The 25,445-nt window shown below is 37.7% G+C and overlaps 1 protein-coding gene across 13 annotated transcripts in view; it reads right to left on the bottom strand.

Moving 5' to 3' along the window:
- LOC126483260 (longitudinals lacking protein, isoforms H/M/V-like) overlaps window positions 1-25,445 on the bottom strand; it is a 454,209-nt gene that overhangs the window by 205,369 nt on the left and 223,395 nt on the right. Inside the window, exon 7 of one of the 13 annotated variants that reach the window (XM_050106613.1) lies at window positions 22,912-23,240. The exons of 11 other annotated variants lie outside the window; for them this stretch is intronic. In XM_050106613.1, the coding sequence (XP_049962570.1) occupies window positions 22,996-23,240 (245 nt within the window). In that variant the 3' untranslated portion in view covers window positions 22,912-22,995. Of the gene's footprint in view, window positions 1-22,911; window positions 23,241-25,445 lie in introns of those variants that run through there. One more of the 13 variants, XM_050106618.1, reaches the window with a different exon arrangement.

The following is a 25,445-nucleotide window of genomic DNA, read 5'->3' as shown; positions in this document are numbered from 1 at the left end:
GCAGTCAACATGGAAATCATATCTCCAGCTCTCACAATATTGAGTACCAACTGGCAAAGTCCAAAAGTATTGTAAATATGCTTTAGAAAGGCAAGTGCCTAGTCACATTGCGATGGATGGATAAGACCCGCCGTGGTTTGATAGCCATGTTCAAAAGTTACTACAAAAGCAAAGAGAGCTTCACTGCAAATTTAAACACAGCCAAAGCCTCACAGACAAACAAAAATGAAAAAAAGCCAAAATTAGCATAAGGAGATCCATGCATGTAGCATTCAATGAACTCAAAAGCAAAATTCTATCAATCCACTTGACAGAAAATCCTGTGAAGTTGATGTTTTATGTTAATCAGTAAATGGATTGAAGCCATCTGTCAAGACAAACTGTGACCATAATGGTATCAAAATAAAGGATGACACAGATTAGGCCAAAATACTAAATGTCTTTTTCCAAAACTCTTTCACTGAGCAAGATCACATTGTAGTTTCTCCTCTAAATCATTGCAGGAATGTCAAAATGACATTTACTTAAATAAGTGACTATTAAATAGAAAAGCAACTGAAATTACTCAACAGAGAAAAGGCCACTAGACTTGATGGGATACCAATATAATTCTACATAGAGTATGCAAAAGAAATTGTTCCTCTTCTACCAGCATTGTACCGTCAGTTTCTGGTTTCAAGGAGCGTCATCAAACAGGCTCATAAAACCGTAGGCACCAAATCCCTGATGGTAATATGTTGTAGGATTATGGAACATGTTTTATGCTCACATATTATAACATATCTGGAAATAGAAATTCTTCTTGTCAGGAATCAACCTGGGTTCCACAAACAACAATCATGTGAAACCCAGCTCGCTCTGTTTGTCCATGAGACAAGAAAGTAGCAGAAACTGACACCCAGGTTAATGCTGTATTTCTTGACTTCCAGAAGGCAATCACTATGACTCCATACTAGTGCCCAAGATGAGCCTTGGATAATCAGACCAGCTGTGTGATTGGACTGAACAGTTTCTAGTAAAGAGAAACCAGCATATCATTCTCAACTGAGAGAAATCTTCAGATGTAAAAGTAACTTTGGGCATGCCCTAAGAACCATTGCTTTTCAAAGCATATTTAAATGGGCTAGTGGATAACAACAGAGATTCCATGAGGCTTTTTGTGGATGTTGCTGCTGTATAATGAGAAACAGTAACACACGAAAACTGCAGCGAAGAAAGACCTGCAGGGAATCAATGTTCGATGCAGCGAGTGGCAGTTCATCTTCAAGATAAACAAATGTAACTGTAGTACTCCCAAAAAGGACAAAGTTTACAAAACCCTTGCTTAACCAATACTTGTATATTGCCCATCAGTCTGAGATTCGTACCACATAGGATTGATTGAAGAAATAGAGAAGATCGAAAGAAGAGCCATGCATTTCGTTACTGGTTTATTTAATATGCATGAAAGCATCATGGAAATACTGAACCAATTCCAGTGGCAGACACTGTGAGAAACACATTCTGCATCACAATGTGGTTTACCGTTAGTTTTGTGAGTGTACATTTCTACAAGAGTGAACCAATACACTGATTCCTTCTACATATACCACGCAAAAAGACCATGAAGGTAAATTTAAAGAGACCTTAGCCCACATGAAGTTTTTCCAGCAATCGTTCTTCTTATGAACCACTCATAACTGGAACGGAAAATGGGGAAGTGACAGACATACACAAGATACTCCCACCACACAATGTAAGGTGCCTTGTAAAATACAGTATGGATGCAGAAAAACTGAAGACAACTGTAAGTTATGCACATGTGAGAAATTTCATTATAAACAGATCAGTGTGGTCATATAGGTACTAAGATAGCAGGTGTAGGTGAACCATGCCACTTAATATAAATAATATAACAACAGTTTTCTTCAAAGTAGAGGCTTTCCTGATAATTTTATTATATCAGATTTAGCCTGAGTAAGCAGATGTGGTTTATAGTACTTTAATTATAATTAATTATCAATGCAGTTTCTAACAGTTATTCCTTTGTTATTGCAGATAATTCTGTCCACTCTGCTGATAACAGTTAAAATTCACTCCCATTAAATATACATTCAAGCGATTCGTTAATGCTAGAAAAATTTTGATCTAACCCCTTATGTAAATGCATGACTCAGTGCAAGTAGCTCACAACGAATTGTGGAATTGAACTAAATGAATTTTCAGACTGGTCAGAGCCAATGCAATGAGGAAACTAGGCCTTAAGACTCTCAGCCGCATGATGGATCTTTCTCATGCCATTTGGTGTTTGTCACAAACCAACAGAATATTTGTATATCTGACCAACGTATTGCATTCATAGAGACTGAGTTTCTCTGATAATTACTGCATGTGGGTGAAATGGGGAACTGTCATACCTAAATTCCATTATGCATATCCAGAGATGATTTAGTTATATGGGGCTTCAGAAAAAATAGTAAACTGCAACTCAATGTGTTGTTTACATCAGCCAAATTTCAAGTAGTTTCATTGGTCTAGCCATTCAGTCATGATCTGCTCTCTCAATTGGCCACAAAATTCATGGTAAAGAAGCTTCAGGTAGAGCTTCAACCTGATTCATCTTCTTCATTCTCAGTTGTCTGCACTGGATTTCAATCCAATAAATGGTTCTATTTCATTATCCCTTTAAGATTTTATTACTTCTATTATTATTATTATTTCTTTCCTTTCTCAGACGTTATGTCTGGTTAAAAATGGAAAGTGACGTGGACCTTGATCAAGCGTGACTTCCTTTTAACTGTACAGTATATGTTACATTGCATTTAGGAACTTTCGTGTAATTGAACATGTATCAGTAATTACAGATTTTTGTAGTTGTATATACATGTTTGGAAGTAGCTGTATTGCGTTGATGTACTGGTGGATATTGTGTGGTATGACTCCTGTAGTTGATAGTATAATTGGTATAATGTCAACTTTATCCTGATGCCACATGTCTTTGACTTCCTCAGCCAGCTGGATGTATTTTTCAATTTTTTCTCTTGTTTTCTTCTGTATATTTGTTGTATTGGGTATGGATATTTTGATTAGTTGTGTTAATTTCTTCTTTTTATTGATGAGTATGATGTCAGGTTTGTTATGTGGTGGTGTTTTATCTGTTATAATGGTTCTGTTCCAGTATAATTTGTATTCATCATTCTCCAATACATTTTGTGGTGCATACTTGTATGTGGGAACGTGTTGTTTTATTAGTTTAAGTTGTTGATTTATTATTTTTGCTACGTTGTCATGTCTTCTGGGGAATTCTGTATTTGCTAGTATTGTACATCCGCTTGTGATGTGATCTACTGTTTCTGTTTGTTGTTTGCAAAGTCTGCATTTATCTGTTGTGGTATTGGGATCTATAATAATATGCTTGCTGTAATATCTGGTGTTTATTGTTTGATCCTGTATTGCAATCATGAATCCTTCCATCTCACTGTATATATTGCCTTTTCTTAGCCATGTGTTGGATGCGTTTTGATCGATGTGTGCCTGTGTTAGACGATACGGTGCTTGCCATGTAGTGTTTTCCTTTTCCAATTTACTTTCTTCGTATCTGTTATTATTACTATTTTAATGTTAAAATAATTTTCATTGTTGATCTGACACACACACACACACACACACACAAGATGGCACAAAAAAGCCTTAATTTTGTAATAGCCAGAGAAACCTTAAAACATTAATCAAAATTTTCCTAACAATCATTGGACACCTGATTGCACAAACTATGTAGCTTCCTTTTTCACTTGATTCTTCTGTGTAGATTGAGAAATAGTCTGTTTTCCTATTGCACAACAAAGCCATAATTTTGGAGTAGCCAGAGAAACCTTAAATTCAATAAATTTGATTATGTAATTCAAAACTTAAGAAGTTGAAACTATATAATGACTTCCTTACATTAATTTAGATCTCAGTCACACAATTGATTCTATTAGAGGGCTTACTCTCCAAATAATGATAATATAATTCTACTGGGATTTATTTTCAGCTCTTTGTCATAGTTAAAAATTTTTGAATTTTTAAGTATGCTGAATGGCCCACAACTAACAGCTTAGAAAGAAATATTTACTAGAAAACCATCATATTGTCTTAGGCTAAAGGAGTTCTGTAATGTCTGTATTAACCATGTTTTCATTACTGCATTCTTTGTTCCTCCAAGTAATTTTATAATATAGCTATAATCAAATATGCCTAGCTATAAGAAAGTTTTGAAGTCCCTATCTCATTTAGAATATATTAGAGCCATATCTTTATTAACACAATCTCAGTACCAATTGGCATTGTACAAGCATTTCTAATCAAGTAGGAACAGAAAACTGGGCAAAAAAAGTCAGGTCACATGACATTAAGTATTAGTTGAAAACATCTATAACATTACTGATACAGGACATCAAATTGGAGTGGGTGCTGAGAGTTAAACTTGCAAATCATTCAGGACTGAGACCCATGTCATAGAGGGTAGTATTAGCTGAAGGTCAGATGTGTGAATTACACAAACTACAGGGCTTCAGTAAAACTCCTTGATGCAGTCTCTCTGTGACTGAGCAGCATCCAATAGATTTAAATTAGTAATTGAGAAAGGCTTTTCTTTCTGCTTTAAAACAGTGTATGCTTCAAATAAATTTCTGAGGGTTTAAATGTCCTTCGAAATTTCCAACCAAATGTACACTTCATCACTGTCTGTAATGTACAGAGTGGCAGCTTGTACGACTTGTTTATATTGGGAGGTAGAAGTCATAACCAGGCTTAACATGACTAAATTACCAGTGGTTCCTACACCTTTCCTACTTCAATACTTTGATCTGCAAGCAAATTTAGGATACCAAACATCATGCCAGTCTTGGTGTAACTCATCTGTCTGGGCTCTTTCCAGTGCAAGATGGGGGTGCTACTGGACATTATGCAGTATGTTTGGAAAGATCTTTCTCTAGTTTTTATAAAGGGAGAATAACTTGAGTTTTCCAATTTTTTGTTACCCCTATTTGTATGACATACTACTAAAATTTTGTTTCAAGATGTGTGAAGTAGAATCTGGTAATTTATTGATCACTGAACACTGGACAATGTCAACCACTGGCATTGTGTTAGGACTTGCTTTTACAACTTTCTGGAGCTTCTCCACTGAAAATGGTGTAAGAAAGAAGTACATGTATTTGCTAATCATCTTTCAACATTCTACAGCTGAAGAGAGATATTTTTTGACAAAGACATTTAACTTTATGCCAAATCTTGTAGACGTATGTGCCCCTTTTCATAGAGTTGTGGAGTTATTTCCAGTTGGCTTTATTTGCCAGCTGCAATATTTTCTTTACTTGCACACAAATATTGTTATTAATGAGAGAGTTCTCTGATGTTTTTCTTTATATATACAGCCAACTGTCACTAAACAAAGCTTCCAAACATGTTTGTTTCCATGTGAGTGGGCAATTACACTCAATATTACTTCCACATGAATCCAACACTTTATTATTAACTGCAACAATGTAAGATCATCTAAAGACCACTGGGAAAAAAGGTGACTCATAACATTCTGACCAAGAAGGGTTCTTTACTTTCCTTGTTGTTGCAATATATTCTCCTCATTTGTTTTGCCATAATGTTCAGATGCGTTATTCAATGAAAATGTGAAAAGAAACTAAAGAGTCAGGGTACAGTCACAGTAAATTTTCCGACTTGTAACGAATAGAAAGTAGATGTACTGCTGACTTCCTCCTATATGTTGATCCTAGCAGCAAACCCAGTATTGAGCAGAGATAGATTGTTATTTCTTATGACAATCCCAATCATTAACAACAGTTTCCCCAGGCCACACAGTTCAAGTTGCCTACACCTACATTCATACTCTGCAAAGCATTGTGAGGCACTTGGCACAAAGGACTTTCCATTGTACCGGTTATAAGCACTTTCTCCAATTCTATTCACATACGGAATGCAGAAAGAATTATTGCTTAAATGTCTTTGTGCACAGTGTAACTGGTTTACTCTAATCTTTGCCATCACTATGGGAGTTGTACTTAGAGGTTCATCAGTTAAAATTTTTTATCTAAACTTACTAAGCAGGCTTTCATGGGACAGTTTGTATTTATCTTTAGGTGTCTGCCAGTTCAGTTTTTTTTTGTTTCTCCATGTTGCTCACACATGGGTCGAACAAATCTGTGACCATTTGTGACACTCTTCTATGTATACATTCATTATCTGCTGTTAGTCCTATCTGGTAAGGGTTCTACATACTTGAAAAATGTTCTTGGATTTTTTGCATGAGTGTTTTGTACATAATCTCCTTTCTACATGGATTGTATCTTCCTATAATTTTGCCAATGAACTAATGTCTACCAACAGCTTTACATATGACTGAGCCTTTATGGTTGTACTATATTGTATTCCAACAAATTCTTAAACCCAGGCATTTGTGTCAGTTTATCAACTCCAACTGTGATAGACTAATATTGTACTCACTGGGTACTACATTATTTTGTTATGTAAAGTGCAAAATTCTACATTTTTGAACATTAAAAGCAAACTGCCAATCTTTGCATCACTTTGAAACCTTATTAAGGTCTGACTGGATATTTGTGGAACTTTCTTCAGACAGTACTTCACTACAGATATCTGCATCATCTGTGAAAAGTATAAAGTTACTATTAATATTGCCTTTAACATCATTAATATACACAACATGAACAGCAAGGATCTCCACACACTTTTCTGAAGCACATATGTAGTTGCTTCTACATCTGTTGATGACTCTCCATACAAGGTACGATGTGTCCTCCATACCAAGAAATCCTCAGTCCATTTACAAATTTCACTTTATACTCCACTTAATTGTACTTTCAATAAGTATATGTGTGGTACAAAGTGTGTGTGTGGTACAGAGTCAAATGCTTTTCAGTGTCAACCTTTTTGACTGTCTTGATTTATGGCTTTCAGGATGTGACGTGAGAAAAGCCGATTTGGGTTTCATAAGATCAATGTTTTTGCAGTCCATGCTGGTTAGAATGGAGGACTTCATAATGTTTGAAATCTCTCACTGCTTTTGTGCTCAGAACATGTTCTGAAATTCAGCAACAAATGAAATCTGCTGCCCCTCTGTAGATGTTTGCTCCCTGTGCTTTCTTCCAACCAATGGGCAAATTTTTTGGTTTGAGGAATCTACAGCATATTAAGGTTAAAAGAGGGGCTGACTCAGCTGCAAATTATGTATAGAATATGATAGAAGTTTCATTGGTTCCTGGTGCTTTGTTCAATTTTAACAAATTCAGCTGTTTCTCAGTGCAACTGATGGTAATATGTATTTCACTAATCCCTGCCCTGGCATGAGACTAAATTGGGGCAATACCCCTGGATTTTCATTTTAAAGGAACATCTGAAAACAAAAGTTCAGCATTTTTGCTTTGGTACCCTCAGTGTTTCTGTACCTGTCTCATCTATGGGTGACCAGACTATAACTACGGCACCACTAACAGCCTTTACTTATGACCAGAATGTCACTGGATTTTGTGAGAGACCTTTTGATAATAGACCTCAAGCTTACTGAGAAGGAGACTTGACTCTTAATTAATGCCCAAGGCTTCATAATTCTGCTGTGATATCAGAGATGGAAGGAAATATTTCTGAGTCATATACACCTCACATGACTTTTGTGAAACTGAAAGATGCATGTTAGTTTTGTAAAGATTACTTTATCTGGAGTGTATTAAAAGATTGTGCACAGTTGTGCAGCTTGCTTGTACAGTGTCATTTTTCCTTGCAATAGTCTGCACTTGCTTTCTGAAAGCAAAATTTTTATAGGTTCTGTCAGTTGCTTCAAGTTGGCCAGTTTAATGAACACATATTACTTTATTACTCTAATATAACTATCTGGAATGCTGACCTATGTATATATTGCAATGACAAGTGAAATATCTGCACCATTTCATACTTATATTGTCAGACTGCAAACAATGTAAGAACTATTTTATTGCTGGTACATGTGGCAACATCTCACGCTTTTCAGTTTCACTCAGAGTGAGCTCACAGACACAAGTGCATACACGCACAAGTGCACGCAAATACACTTGCACACACACACACGCATGCACCCACACTTCTTCCCAGACTACATTTTACTAGACATTGGATGCCCTCCAAGGTCTTCTACATAAACACAAAATGACTTGAGATCTGACATTTTCTTCAACACATTTGCCTCAAATATTTTATTTTTTTTCCACAAATAGGTTCCGAAGAAATTCACACTTGAACACAGTATTTGGGAATAGTGCTTCAGCTTGGTGCAGTTGACAGAGATTCAGCCATTTACCACTTAGATCTTCTGTTGTAATGTAATCATTTCCTTCTGTCAATAATGTGATGTATGTCCAGAATGAGATTTTCACTCTGCAGCGGAGTGTGCACTGATATGAAACTTCCTGGCAGATTAAAACTGTGTGCCCGACCGAGACTCGAACTCGGGACCTTTGCCTTTCGCGGGCAAGTGCTCTACCATCTGAGCTACCGAAGCACGACTCACGCCCGGTCCTCACAGCTTTACTTCTGCCAGTATCTCATCTCCTACCTTCCAAACTTCACAGAAGCTCTCCTGCGAACCTTGCAGAACTAGCACTCCTGAAAGAAAGGATACTGCGGAGACATGGCTTAGCCACAGCCTGGGGGATGTTTCCAGAATGAGATTTTCACTCTGCAGCGGAGTGTGTGCTGATATGAAACTTCCTGGCAAATTAAAACTGTGCGCCCCACCGAGACTCGAACTCGGGACCTTTGCCTGTGAGTACCAGGCGTGAATCGTGCTTCGGTAGCTCAGATGGTAGAGCACTTGCCCGCGAAAGGCAAAGGTCCCAAGTTCGAGTCTCGGTCGGGCACACAGTTTTAATCTGCCAGGAAGTTTCATATCAGCGCACACTCTGCTGCAGAGTGAAAATCTCATTCTGGAAACATACCCCTGGCTGTGGCTAAGCCATGTGTCTGCAGTATCCTTTCTTTCAGGAGTGCTAGTTCTGCAAGGTTCGCATGAGAGCTTATGTAAAGTTTGGAAGGTAGGAGACGAGATACTGGCAGAAGTAAAGCTGTGAGGACTGGGCATGAGTCGTGCTTCGGTAGCTCAGATGGTAGAGCACTTGCCCGCGAAAGGCAAAGGTCCCGAGTTCGAGTCTCGGTCGGGCACACAGTTTTAATCTGCCAGGAAGTTTCTTGATGTATGTCCATGCTGAAACCCACATTTTTCCTTTTCAAATGACCGAAGTTTGTATAATAGTCACTGATATACACATGCACAACTACATGCTAGAGTCCACACAGGATACGGTGGCTGATGTGCAGTGACCAGTTTTTGCCCAAAGCACTGGATGAGTTCATTCATTTGTTTGGAACGGATGCCAACATTGTCTGTCACCTTTCGCCTGGTCAGTAATGAGCTCCAACAACAGAATCAAAGTGCACACCCTGCAATATTTCTTAAACAATTTTACGTAACAGTTTGGTAAAAAATTACATTTCTGCTTTCCTTATAGCTTTGTATGTCAACTTCATGATGATGTGCCCATTGTTTTGTTAATGGTCAAAGTTATTGTGGTATGTGCATTTAAGTAAGACACTGTGTGAAATCTGATAAACTTTGCAATGAAAAATAGGGGTCACTATGATTTTGCATTTGGTGCATATTACATAATAAGTTGCTTCATATGAAATTTAGCTAAATTTTTTGTGTAGACTTGGATAGAGGTCTCCATCTGTCATCAGTCTCACGAAAATTGATCTGATCTAGCATACCCATTAGTGATTGAACACACCAGTGATAAAGCCAGAATGAAATATCCACAAAATTACTCATATTTCATAAATGGTTTGAGATACTGAAATGTAATTTTTGACAAATGACAGCACACAAAGAGCAGAGTAGTTTGCAATATGGTTATTACACAAAACTTCATTATCTACTGTGTTGTTCCCCTAACTATAGACTTTTTTTTTATTTCAGAATGTAATATTTATGGGTCATCAATAGCTGCTGAAATAAGAAATGCTGTAGGTCTTGGAACAGCATAAGTGAAGACATTGCACAGTTTTTTATGTTCTGAGGCTGTGTATTTTTGTAAGCTATTGACCTTGCTTTTCCCACAGTTTCAGAATTCTCCCACAACTGCATCTGCATAACATTTTAGTGAGGTGACACTGTGTAAACTCCACTGTGTTTTGGCAAAATAAACACATTTTAACATGGCAACAAGAGAAATGTAGGTTTTACTCAAAATTCGCCAAACATAATGCTTCTCTCAAAGTTACAAATGGGTAAAAAGCAAGGCGAAAATAAACTGCTAGATTTATTGCATTTTCAGAGTAATTCTTTCTAGATACTTACCAATGCAGAGGCGAATGTAAATCTGTTTGAATGGTCACCGTGCAGGGAGGGGGGATATGGGTGTGAAGGTGATCCACTTACTGTTAACAAAAAATATGAGCACAGGCTTCAGTTTTTTGTTCTTTTTTTTTCCTCCTTTATTCGAGGATCCACTATTTTACACAGCTCCAAGACGTCTCGAATGTAGGATGCTGTTGTTTCTCCTGGACATTGTGCCCTGCACTATAATTTATCTTCAGCCTTGCACTTCTGTTGTTGTGTGCCGCCGAAATACTTGTGCAGTTCCGTCTGGAATACTTCCCAGCTTGTGAACTTCTCCTTGTTGTTCTCATACCATTGCTTAGCAGTGCCCTCCAAGTAGAAAAACACATTAGCCAAACACATGATGTCACCCCATTTGTTAAATTTGGCTATATGCCCATATACCTTCAGCTACTTGTATGGATCTTGGCCATCGTCACCAGAGAACCTGGAAGGATGTCTCATGTGGTGGCACACAGTTGCTGTCATCGTGATGTCCTGTTCTTCTTCTGTCTCTGATAGATTGCGATCTGTTGAATATGTTTCGAACTTGGGTTTCTCACCAAGCAAACAGCGGCTCTGTCGTGGCCTGATGGGAGTCACTGTGTCATCGATAATGTGCGGTATCACAAGTTCCAATACCCAGCGCCTCCACCACAATAATGTCATGTAGAGGAAGGTGTAATTAAATGAATGACGAACACTAACTTCACTTAATGAAGGTTTATTCAGCACTTGCACACACAAGAGCGCAGAGCGAACTGCCTCCGGCCAGAACACATGCGGTATATATACAGCTACAAAACATTCTAGTACAATGATTCTTGCCATTTGTGGATACTTCTAGAATGTACTCGAACCCAATATAGAAATTAAAATTTTTCATTTCAGGTGAGTTTTGAGCTCACGACCCTCCATGCAACAATCTAGTATCATAACCACTACACTACGGCGACTGCACTACTCAGCTTCTTCTGCAACATTACTACTGCCTTCCTTTCATGTCTTTTGATTTTTAGAAGTGCACTCTGGTTTCTATAAAAGTAGTACATAATCACTTGTTCCCTGTATTTGATCCATGATGACTTTAGAAATAAAAAAGAATATTCCAGGAAAATATCAGCAGAAGAATATTAGGTTGAATAGCAATAATTCTCTGTTTATGTAATTCAGCTAGAAAAAAAAAAAAATTGCAATCAGAAACACTGTCTTCTGTTGCACATTCCCCACATTAACAATTGCCAGAGAGAACATAGCTGGAATATTGGGAATGAAACAAAGTCAGAGAGCAATGCTGGTGGAGCCATCAAGTACTTGTTTCATAAAATGCGTCACACATGCACAAATTCACACTTGTAGATCACTCTAATATTCCTTCATCACAGACATCAACATAATCTGTGGTATTGTATGTAAATTCTTTGAATTCCATATGATATCACTGTGATGTATCTTGGCAAACTATAAAAGACCATAACACTGTCAGTTATGACAGTTCCAGATTATAATGATGGAGGAAGTCATCAAGTGCTTGACTTTCATTCATGTGACAAAGGAACTACGAAACTGTATCAAAGAATGTTGTTGTAGGAGTCTGTGTTCCACATTATCGTAAGAGGCTACATATCTCCTGATAGCAATGTAAGTGAAGAAAACATCCTGATAGTTGCATGGGGAAGTGAACAAATATTGCAAAATCAGTGGGTCTATGGTGAGAGTTTTATGCCAGTTTTTAATAAAACATAATACTTCTACAAACAACTTCTCAAATAGCACTGAAACAAACAACAAGTGTGCCACAATTTGATGCCAAAAACTAAAACATGGTTGCTTACTTTAATTAGGTTTGTGTAAATACGATACCTACATTTGTTTAATTCAGCACTAAGTACCAAGACCACTTATCACATAAGAGGACTATGGCCAAATATCACATCACTCTCAAAGGAAGAAAAAATATTATTGATGAAAGGAATTATAAGAAGTAAAATGAAATAGTTTCAGTATCTGTAGCAGTTTCAGTATTACCACATTGCTACAAAACTTCTTAAACACTTTCAAGTTTAGCTTTGAAATAGAATTTGATCTACATCTATGTAAGTACTCTACAATTCTCATTTAAATGTCTGGCACTGGGTTCTTTGAAACATCTTCAGACTATTTCTCTATGGTTCCACTCTCTAAGAGAGCATGGGGAAAAACAATCATTTCTCTCTACGTAGATGGTCGGGAGGGGGGAATTTAAATTCAGAGGAGATTGAATTCAGAGGAGAAAGTTGGTGATTGAAATTTTGTGAAAATGCTCGTCACAACGAAAAATGCCTTTGTTTTAGTGATTGCCACCCCACCTCGCTTTTCATATCCATGATGCTCTCTCCCTATTTCACAATAATAAAAAATGAGCTGGCCTTCTTTGTACATTTTCAATGTGCTCCATCAATTCTATCTGGTAAGAATCCCATACCACATAGCAGAGGATGGACAAGCACAGTGCAAGCAGTCTCTCTAACAGACCTGTTGCATCTTCTAAATGTTCTGCAAATAAAACAAAGTCCCTGGTTTGCCTTCCCCACAAGACTATCTATGTGATCATTTCAGTTTAAGTTATTCATAGTCGTAATTACTAAGTATTAGGTTGAACTGACAGCATTTGAATCTGTGAAATTCATTCTGTCCCTGAAATTTTACGGATTATTTTGGTACTCACATAGATGACCTCATACTTCTCCTTATTTTGCGCCATGAAGATACCACGTCTAAATCATTTTGCGATTGGTTGTTATCATCTGATGACTTTACTATGCAGTAAATGACCGTATCAACTGCAAACATTCTAAGAGGGAAGCGAAGCTCACATTGTCTCCTAAATTGTTTATATATGAGGGGCATTAAATAAGTAATGAAACACTTTTTTTTTCTAGGTCAATCATGGAATATTCCTGCTTCAGACCCTATAATTTCATGAAGTTCTAGTAGGTGGCAGTGCTATACTTAGCCTTCAAAACAGCATCTGTAACAGAGGTGCATTCCAATCAGAGAGTTGTCATTGAGTTTTGGCAGAAAGCCACAGCCATATATTCATAGGTGCTTGCAAATGTCTATGGAGACCTGGCAATGAACAAAAGCATTGTGAGTCATCGAGTGAGGCATCTTTCATCAATGCAACAAGGTCATGCAAACCTGTTTAATCTTCCATATGCCAGCCAGCTACACACAGCTGTAACTCCAACAGTGTTGGAATATGTGGACATTCCCATTCAAGGTGACTGATGGATCACAATCAAACACCTTGTTGCACAACTGGATGTGTCATCCACCTGTTGGGATACTCAAAGATGTTTGCCCATTGTGTTCCTCGACACCTAACAGAAGACTATAAAGGGCAATGACTGTGATAATTTTTTGCTGAAAACGTTTCATCACATCGAACTGGAAACAAAATGGGAATCCATGGAGTGGTGCCATACCACCTCCCCTCAGAAGAAAAACTTCAAAGCTGCATCCTCAGCTGCTAAAGTCATGGCGATGGTCTTCTGAGACTCTGAAGGGGTTATTGTGTTTGATGTTCACCCTCACTGTGCAACAATAAACTCTGAAATGTATTGTGCTAGACTCAGGAAATTGAAGAAACGACTTCAGCGTATTTGTCGGCACAAAAAAGGCAGGCGAACTTCTCCTTCTCCGTGATAATGAGAGGCCTCACACAAGTCTGCACATCTGAGAAGAACTCACAAAACTCCACTGGACTGTACTTCCTCATTCATCCCACAGTCCGTATCCCGCAGCTTCTGACTTCTGTTACATACTATGAAAGATGTACTCCTTGGGAAGCAGTACATGAGTGATGGGGTGATTATTGATGCAGCAAGATGCTGTCTCTGACACTGACCTGTAGAATGGTACCATGTGAGCACACACGCCCTCCCGGTAAGATGGCATAAGGCCATAACACAGAATGGAGATTATGTTGAAAAATAGGATTTTGTAGCCAAGAGATGGGGAGATAACATGAAGTATTGGAATGCTGAGCAAAACCAGCCTGCTTTCAGAAAAAATGTGTTGCATTACTTATTGAACATCCTTGTAGATTAGGAAGAGCAGAGGGCCTACAATACTTCCTTGGGGACCCAAGATATCACTTCAGTTTTACTTCAAGACTTTTGTCGATTACAATGTACTATGATATTTCTAACAGGAAATCATGATCCAGTTACACAACTAAAACAATTCTCCATAGGCACACAATTTGATTAGAAGCCTCTAGTGATGAATGGTGTCAAAAGCATTCTGGAAATCAGAAATATGGAATCCATCTGACATCTCATGTTGACAGCACTCATTACTTCATGCAAATAAAGAGCAAGTTGTGTTTCAAGATGCTATTATTTTTTGAAACCTTGCTGACTACGTGTCAAGAAACCATAACCTTTATGGAAATTCATAATGTTCAAACACAGTACATGTTCCAAAAATCTGCTGCAAATTGATATCAGTAACACGGGTCTGTAATTCATTGGATTTCTCTGATTTCCATTCTTGAGTATTGGTGTGATCGAAGAAATTTTTCAGTCTTTAGGTATGGATCTTTCATTGAGTGATTGATTGTAAATGATTGCTAAGTATTGGCTATTGTATCAGCACACTCTGAAAGGAACCTAATTGGTATACTATTCAGACCAGAAGACTTGCCTTTATTAAGTGATTTATGCTGCTTTGCAATACCAAGGATATCTACTTCCAAGTTATTCCTACTGGAAACTGCTTTTCATTCTAGAATGCTACTTCATCTTTTCTGGTGAAGAAATTTTGCAAAACTGTGTGTAGATACATACAGTAAAGGTACTTGAGTGTGTCTTGCTGCTGGTATAATGTAATTTCACAAAGAACAAACATATTCAGAAATGGATTACTTCATGGCTTAAGATCTCTGGTATAAGAAAGTCGAATATTTCTGTTCATTTATATTCTGTAACAAACAGCAGATCAGTTTTCCTAAATTACTTAAAAAATATGAGTTGTGGGATACAATGGGAAAAACTAAGAAACATGGTAATTCTATAACTGAGTCATGAAATAAAACAAAGAGGATAAAGGAAGCTGTGCAGTAGCTTACTGGGAAGAAAGTAGCTCACAAATCTGATTACCGTAAGTTATTAACAATGTGTTTGTTACTGAGACAGCAACACACCATTTCAGCTTTTTTACGAATGTGAGGTGTGTTACTGAAGAAAAAACTTGTCAATGCATACAACAACAACAACATTCCAAAACCTCTTAGAGCATGAAGTGAACAAATACATAATTTTTCCTGAAGCCAAAGACATAAAAAATTGCAAAGATTAAAAATTCAATGAGGAATAAACTTCCAGTTGGTGTCCGTGGGTTGCATAGCATATTGCAAAAACATCACCAGACTATGTACATCACTGCTAGATACATTATGGAGCAAAAACCTTAGGAGAGCTATAGATGCTCATTCAAAAGATATGTAATAGCATGTAGGATGTCATTTTGATGCTAGTACTGATACCCTGGAGGGAAAAACTGCATTCCTTCATTCTGAAATACAAAGGTTTCCTGAAGAAATGATCTGCTCTGCAACAAATTTCTTAGTTTGTTCCAATTATGTCTGATGGGGTTCAGGTGGGTGCTTTGAGAAATTCATAGACTTTCACTATCTTCATGAAGCATACAGGTAACTATTGTTTACCTTTCATTTCTCAGCTCCACATATGTCCACTTAAGTGCTACATCATGTGTTGTGGCTCATCGCATCACATATGTGCTTTCGCTGGTCTAGAGCCCAATGGTGGCATTGTTTTCACAGCATGAGGCTACATCATACATTTGTCCTTGTAACTCTCTGCTTCTGTGCAGTAAACAACCCTGAAAATACAGTCCTGTCAAAAGTTCTCTACAGTAATCAACAAGGACGTGTGACATCTGATGCAAGACTTGAGCATGTATTAATCCAGTGACAAATGTTGAATCTTGCAAATCCCTGTAACTGAGCATCATTCAGACTCAATCACTTCTCTACATTGACTTATTCTACTAGAAAAAATAATAATATGTCAACAGCACCAACACTTTCTGCCTTGCAGTTACGTACCCTACAACATAGAATGTAGTGCTACTTAGTGTGTGCTCAGCGAGGTGTCTGGGGCTTAGAAAAATTGTGTATTTGCAATTCATCCTTAGCAAATGATCCCTTTCCATAGCAACTAAGAATTGCAGAAATAGCACTGTTAAATAGGATGAGTGTCCAACACTATATCTTAGCTCCAAACCTGTATACTGTGAAGAGTGTTCAGAAATAAGCAATTTTGGTGCTTGGTGCTCTGCAGGTTGCATATATTTGATAACAAACACTTGAAAAGAAGGGGAAAAAAAATGTTGAAAATGCATACCCGTTATATGAATGCAGCTTAAAGGTGTTGTTTTCAAAAACATATTATCCAGTGTTGAAAAATTAACAGAAAACAATTTTCGACATGAATGATTGAGACCCTTCTTAAAATCATTATTATCAAAGACCAACATTGGTTAATATCACCTACACTACACTACACTACAAAAACGGTGACTTTCAAACAAATAAATTACATTTTAAATGTACAGGAACATAACGAAAAGATATATGAGTAATACTTTTAAACCTAATAAAATGGAACAGATTACAAGGTTCGCTTTAAATAGCTTGGGGTATTACAAATAAGAAATATACTTAAAGTGTGTATTACATCTTACATAGAAAATCAATCTCCCATGTGAAGTATATAAAAAACAATTAATTCCAGGCTTGTCTTTCAGAACAATGCCATAAAAGTTGCATATTATATCACTGTCTTCCTCAGAGTATAATATCAGATTTATTTTTTATGCACATGTGAAGAACTTTCCTTGAAATTTGAGAAACTCTGAATTAGTACTATAATCAATTGATGCCAGAGTTACTGAGCACAGAGTGAAAAATTTCTTCTTACCCTTGCTGCAGAAGAGGTCACAGATGTAATTGCTGATGCAATTTGTTAGAAACAGAGTAACGGTAAATTCTCAGCATACTGTTTTTATATATCCCTACATGTAGTAGAATAAAAATGCAATGAACCAACAATATGCATGGTTAATTGAATGACAGATAGTGCTACTGAAATCAATTTCCTTGGTATTCATATTCAAGATAAAGTAAATGGGTTACATTCTTAAGTTAAAAACAGTCAAGAACAGTGTATGCTGCAACCAAAGTACTGACATGATCATAACTATGTTTATTCCTTAAATATATTTCCGCCTGAGAACTAGTATCACATTCTGTGAAAAAAATCAGTGTAAGATAGCTTTTGGAAACAAAAATACTATTGTACAGATAATGGATAACGCAAGCATCAGAACCCAAACCAAATTATTTCAACGTATTTAATATGCTACCCCTTTATAACATTTTTGTACCAGTTGTTGTTTACAGGTCAAGATAAGCATGCTTCTTTTTTCTTTCTTTTTTTTTAAATTCAGAATAGAGGTCTAGAGGATTACATTACAGGGATACATCATGACATATATACTATCACCTTCAATATTTCCTTAGGTAAGAAGTTGCATACATCTTGGGGGAATCAAATGAATAACAGATTTATTTTGCAGGAAAGTTTTGGTAGAATTTTAAATACTTTAGAAGTATAGGAGACAACTCACTAAAAAGCACTAGTGATGATTCATCAATAGGCACACATAAAAAATAAAGGACATTTGCTAGCTTTCAGAGTAACCCTTTTTCAAGCTACAATACACACATGGAGGAAACAGGTTTGCCAGCTAGGAATGGGGGAGGGAGGGATGGTATGTGTACATTATGTACAATCTTCACAGCAGATTAAGAGTTACCCTTGCAACACATCTTTTGGTGCCATAACCATCCTGGCCTCAATCTTCAGTAACCCATTGTCTCCACACCTCCACCCAAGTTTCTCTCCCTCTGTCTTGACACCCCTCCCAATTCACAACAACTTTAGTGTGTGCCACTCTCCACCTGTTCTGATGACCATGCAAACTCGCCCCTCTGCCAACCCTCCCTCCCACACATCTAGCCAGCAAACAGGCTGCCTCCCTCTGAGCTGCTAGTCACCCACCCCAAACCCTCTTCCTGTCTCCTGTCTCGTTCTCCCTCTATCCACCCTACCCAACATGAATCCCACCACACCCTAGTCCACCTGCCTAAATGCAGCACTGCTATTGTGTGTCCAACCAGTGCCATGAAGTGGCATAGGTGTGTGTTGTAGTGCCTCGAGAATTTCGGTGTAAGTTCTAGAGACACTTGGGTTTCCACCATCTTGAACACCTACGAGGGTGAGAGAATGGAGATGTGTATACCTCGCTGTCGGTTTCTGTGTGTGCAGGATGGACTTGTATTGGGAGAATACGGCAACAGTGTGGGCTGATTGGTGTGGACAAGTGTTTGCAGCACACACCTGAGAAGCTGTATGTCCAATACAAGGAGCAAGCACACACTATTCCTTGACAGTGTAATGACTGTATTGTTGTGAACAAATGAATTATGAATGGAACAAAAGACATTTACATCTGACTTTCTGGTGTTGGACTTCCAAGAAGCAAGAACTGGCTTTATAGTGGTTATTAAACCAAACATAATGTAATTGTATTTATTAGTTTCTAATGGTCCAAGATGTGGTTGACTCATGAGAGTTGAATGCTTGTGTGAAACTTGTGAAGTTGTTTTATTGTGGAGATGAAAATATAACAGAGTTGAACAAAAGTATCCTGAGAGTATAGAATCATTTCAAGAGTAGAAAAGATGTCTATTTCGAAATTCCCTTAAAAAGCTACAGTCTTCAGATAAGAACAGTTTGTGAAGATCGTCTCAGCCGTCTGACCCTAGAAGAAGATCAGCTGCACTCAATACGTGAGTCAACTGCAAGAGACGTGTGAGTCTTGCACCCCAATACCACAGTGTCTCTTGATGTCATCTGGAGACTGTTAGAATGTGGCGACCGTGACAGGACCCGAAGAAAACGGGAATTTAAAGACAGAAATGGAAAGAAGATAGTAGGCGTTGCCATAGCAACTAGGCCTAACAAGATACAAGAACTGTTTCCAGAAATCGTATTGAGTTCAATAAACAAATGGAAGAAAGTTGTGTGTACAACGCTGTAAAAGACATGAGAAAGTAATAGTGGAGAAAACTGGAGAGAAGACCTCAACTCTTCAACTAAGGATATTGGGTGTGGAGAGTAAGCAGTTTTCACACCCTTACATCAAGCTGACACCGATACCTTAACGCCACTGACACCGACTGCACCAGTTGCTGCTCACCGGTGCTGATTACGCATCTGCTCGCCGACACTGATGCTGATACCAACATCCGACATCACCGACACCAGAGCTGTCCACCGGCGTTGATTACACATCCGCTCACCATCGCCTCATTCATCAACACAGCTAGAACTCTATGCCGAGTGAGCAAAAACCAATAATTATTTGGTAAAGTTGAATGGACTGTTGAAGGATAAACTGTTATTAATATGTAGAGGTGATTTCTTTGAATGATAATAAGAACTAAGAGTAAAATGAATAGGGATCAAGAACAAAAACTAGCAGAACCAGTCACAGCTATCAGGGTGACTAGGGAAACGCCAGACTTGTCTGAATTAGTAAATTTACTTAAAGCCCAGAGTGAAACTCTAAGGAGAGAAATAGGTTTAGTACATCTAAGTTAGATGATCAAAGAACAGAGTTAAATGCTCAAGATGCTGCCTTGAAACAAGAACTAAATGCTGGATTAGATGAGCAAAGTGCAAAGTTGGATGACCAGAAGACTGATTCAGCCACTCTAAATGAAAAATTAGATGCTCAGAGTGAAATTTTAAGTAATCAGAGCGAAACCTTGAACAGTCAAGCAGCAAATACAGTTTTATTAAAGACTGAATTTGACTCTTTAAATAATAAGGTAGAAATCTGAAGTTAGATTTAAAGAGTGAACTCATTAGTTCTTTGAATACTTAATGTTAATCAACTATTTACTGAATTTAAGCAGAAACAGGATTAGCAACTTCAAGATTTAACTAAAAAACTAGAATTTGACATTGAGGATAAATGTAATAATGTAGAATCTGAATTTAGTGGAAAATTAAAATTTTGTGAAAATGTATGTAACGTTAAATTTAATTCTGTAAGACAGGAAATGAATATCTTGAAAGAGAGCACAGATTGATCTATGGAAGTAATATCGATTATTCAATCAAAAATTTCAGGTGTCAGTATACAAGCTGTTACTACACGAGCTGTCAGTGTGTGAGTAAATAGTGTAGAACCAAATTTTAAAGAAAAAATAGTCAACTTTGACATTATAAATGTAAGTGGTCTTTGAGATAATAATAGGTCGAGAAATAACCAAGAGTATAATCTCCGGAAACATTGTGACTGTTGCTTTTACCAAACCTAATGATACTAACAAGATTATAGACAACTTTTGGAAAGAATTCAAACTTTTCCATGACAAAGTAGAAAGTAGGATAGCTTTACCTGCTGTCGGGTTACGTAGTAAGGTGGTGATTGTTTTGTTGTGGGGAGACTTTCACACAAAATTTAATGAGAGGTACTGGTATACACTTCCTCAAGCGAGGTTAATGTCAGATCCATAGGATCCGGGTGGAGTCACATCTGTCCCCCAGAGACATTAACGTTCTGTGTTAACGGGCCGAGTGACGACCATCGGATCCCTAGTTGTTTTCAGTGTTCCTTCTGTACTATTTTTTCCTGCAGCAAATTCCCTTCAAGTATTAAACTATTCTGTAATCTATTCTTGAATTCTTAAACTATCCTATAATTTTAGTATGCAGGAAACCAGATACGACTACAGATTAGGACCAATTTAAGAGAATCACAGATGAACAGTGATCTCTAGACATGAGATGAAACGAATATAATATTATTTGAGTGAAAAGTATAATATTATGGTACTATTCAAACAAAGTGATATCTAGACGTGATAAACTGAACAGAGTGCTTTATGTGTGTATGAAATATAGTGTAAACTGAATAACTAGACAAGTGATTGTAGTGTATCATTTTCTATTTTTATAGAATATTATATGCCTTTTACTTAATGTGGTGTAAATGGAGGGGGAGTGGGTTATGGATTTTGAAAGGGGTGGGTAGTGTAGTGGTGTTGGTGGTTGGTAGTGTAGTGCCTTGAGAATTTCAGTGTAAGTTCTAGAGACACTTGGCTTACCACCATCTCGACACTTGATATTTTAAGTAAGAGGGTGAGAGAGTGGAGATATGCGTACCTCGCCGCCGGTTTCTGTGTGTCCAAGATGGACGTGTATCGGGAGAATACGGCAACAGTGTCAGTTGATTGGTGTGGACAAACGTTTGCAGCACACGCCTGAGGAGCTGTATGTCCAGTACAAGGAGGAAGCACGCTCTTTTCCTTGATGGTGTAACGACTGTATTGTTGTGAACAAATGAATTATGTATGGAACAAAAGACATTTACATTTGACTTTCTGGTGTTGGACTTCCAAGAAGCAAGAACTGCCTTTATAGTGGTTATTAAACCAAACATAATATAATTGTATTTGTTAGTTTCTAATGGTCCAAGACGGGGTTGACTCATGTGAGTTGAATGCTTGTGTGAAACTTGTGAAGTTGTTTTATTGTGGAGATGAAAATATAACAGAGTTGAACAAAAGTATTCTGAGAGTACAGAATAATTTCAAGAGTAGAAAAGAAGTCTATTTCGAAATTCCCTTAAACAGCTACAGTCTTCAGATAAGAACATTTTGTGAAGATCGACTCAGCCGTCTGACCCTAGAAGAAGATCAGCTGCACTCAATACGTGAGTCAACTGCAAGAGACGTGTGAGTCTTGCACCCCAGTACCACACTGTCTCTTGATGTCATCAGGAGAGAGACAGAGAGAGAGAGAGAGAGAGAGAGAGAGAGAGAGAGAGAGAGAAGTTTTCTACTCTAGGTCAAAAAAGAACTGCTCTGAAAGCTAGCAAAGTTTCTTTCTTTTTTGCGTGTGCCGGTTGAGGACTCAAGGCTTCCGTTTTTGCAGTGAGTGGTCTTCCTTTCCCAACTAAAGTATTTGTGTAACATGTTGCCAAGACATGTTAAATTTTATTTTGACCCCCCTTTTTTTATCTGGGCCTATCACTCACTTCAGAACTGATCTTATAGAATGTCAGATTGTCACAGTACCTTGATCATGAAACTGTGTAAACAGCTTGTGAGTCTGCAATACAAGTCAAGCAATGCCTCTTTATAAAATATTCACTGTTATAATCTAATTCTACTCTAATGTAGACATTTTTTGTGCAATATTGGTTTTACAATATATCTCATGGAAAGATTTTACTGAGAAAATAAATAAATAAATCTTAGAAGTTTATTTTCCTCAAAAGGTCAATGGAAAAAGCCATTATTATTATTATTATTATTATTATTATTATTATATTATTATTATTTTATAGCTACAGCAAGTTTACCAGCACTTGTACCTTTCATACAAAGAAAGAAACTTTCCACAAATTATAATAGGAAGCAGAGCCTTAGGATTACAGCTACCGTACTTTCAACACTGTTCTTTGGCACCGTACTGCCTCCACACTTTTTCATAATGATTATCATGATTATGAGGAACACTTTTACTTATAAAGATATTATTTTCCATTACACAACGTCCTGGGCACAGTTTATCAATGTAATTAATACATCTCCAATACTTTTTGCTTCCAACAGTTCTCTGCAGCTGATGTAAGAATCCTTGATGCAGCAGTTGTTTTGCACCACGAGGACTTTCCACATATGCAATACGACCTACAAACAACACATTTTCGATAATCATGACAAAGGAGTAATTTTATGTTGCAGGTACTCTACTACATGAAAATCTAATCCGCCAAGAGATTTAATGGAAACAGTAATAACATAAAAATCTGCTAATTAATATAATGACAGAAGACTTTAAGTCACCAAGACATAAGCTGATGATTGACTGGTTGTTGTTCTTGTTGCTCGCATAAGGTGCAAAACAACATGGTCATTAGCACCTTTGCACAAATAAATAAAATACAGCAACTAAACAAACTGTACACAAAGTAATTTAAATAAATCATAAAAATCAAAACAGAAAGGAAATGGCAGTGCTAAAAAATGGAGGGTACGCCAAGAATAAACAAGAAAGGCAACTGAATATTGGCTTGAATAACATAGTGCTTTACTACGCATGATCTTATTGGATGTGATATGCATGTCCCTTCTTCCTTTTGGTACGGTGCTAAAATACAAAAGATGCTCCAAAGTGATACAAATTACATGCTTAGCAGTTAGAAGCATCCACCTGAAGAGAATTTAAATCCTACTCTCTAAAAGTTTGGGAAAGAGTTGGGAGATCCACCAAAAATTTAGATACCACTTGACACTTTATATAAAATAGAGGGCAAGTTCCCAGACAAACATGTGCTGCCTTCTAGCCAGCAAAGAAATTATATTACATCAAAACATGGCACACTGATACGAGTCTGAAACATACAGCACAGGCTGGTGGTTTCTCTCACCAGCAAAAGAAGGGCAGACTATGAGTTCAACATCCCATTGTTTGATGATGATGATGTCAATAAGACACTGAACGCAAGCCTAGACTGGATAAGGATAGAAGCTTACCAAAGGAACCATCCCAGTAGTGAGTCTTAGTGTGACTTTGGGGGAAAGAATTAACTCTGGTTTATCAGATGGACATCTGAACTGTGTCTCTCCTGAAAAACAATCCACTATGAAACCACTCTACAACTTCACTTTCTCTCTCATCTGAAAGGGAGCCTGTGCATCAAAAGATGGCACTTCAACTTGCCTGAGTGGCAGGAAGAACATATGAAATGGTGATGATGGGATGATGGTAACATTGTAAACCACCACTTGTTGTTGCTCACTTCTAGCCCAGCATGATCTAAATGATCCCTGAAGCCTATATCTCTAAAGAAATGTAACAAGATGTTGCCAAGTTGGTACACATTATGTAAACTTCCATGACTAAATTGTTCCTGAATTTCATTGTGCTCTTTAGTGAGTGATTTGTTCCTTCCAAGAACGTTATTTTGTATGATCCAGTATTATTTCTCTACTGGGTAAATGAACTAGTTGATCTGAAATACCAATATCCACACAGTCTTTACACACAAAAGGCTTTCACTACGTAAAAATGATTCACCTATTCCAGTGACCTCAAAGTCATATGTTCATTCTGTATCAAACATACTGATTACATTTACAAGTGGATTTTGAGGCCACAGTCAGTAGCCAAGGTTCTCTCCTGTTTATATCTATACACAAATACTTACAAAGAGATAGAGGGGCTGGCCAGTACTTACCTCAGCTCAGTACAGCCGATAGATACACATAAAACAGAACTGAAAATTTACATTCCTAGCTTTCGGAACTTTGTTCCTTCATCAGGGAGGAGAGATGGGAAAAAAGGGAAGAAGGGAAAGTGGATTCAGTTACTCACAACCCAGGTTATGAAGCAACAGGGAAAGGTAAACAGGGAGGGTAGCAAGGATGGAGGCATGGTTGTCAGAGGGAAGCCAAAGATATTCTACTGTAAGTACTGTGCCAGCTTCAAACCAAAGAGGATGCATACAGAAGTAAAGAGGTATATACTATAAAGATAAACACAACTATGTAAGATGAAGAGATGCGTGAATGGCTAAAGAGGAAAGGGAAAGAGGAGAAGACTGAAGAGTGAATGGGAGTGAGGTTGTTTAACGTAGGTTCAGTCCAGGGGGATGGCGGGATGAAAGGATGTGTTGGAGTGCAAGTTCCCATCTCCGCAGTTCAGAGGGACTGGTGTTGGGTGGGAGAAGCCAAATGGCAGATACGGTGTAGCAGGTTCCTAGGTCCCTAGAATTATGCTGGAGGGCATGCTCCGCTACTGGGTATTGGGCATCTCCTAGGCGGACAGTTCATCTGTGTCCGTTCATGCGCTCAGCCAGTTTGGTTGTTGTCATGCCGATGTAAAAGGCTGTG

This window comes from Schistocerca serialis, chromosome 1 (genome assembly GCF_023864345.2).
Source record: "Schistocerca serialis cubense isolate TAMUIC-IGC-003099 chromosome 1, iqSchSeri2.2, whole genome shotgun sequence".
Lineage (NCBI taxonomy): Eukaryota > Metazoa > Arthropoda > Insecta > Orthoptera > Acrididae > Schistocerca > Schistocerca serialis.
Note: the sequence above shows the minus strand (reverse complement) of the source record. Positions and strands in the feature narration are given on the sequence as shown.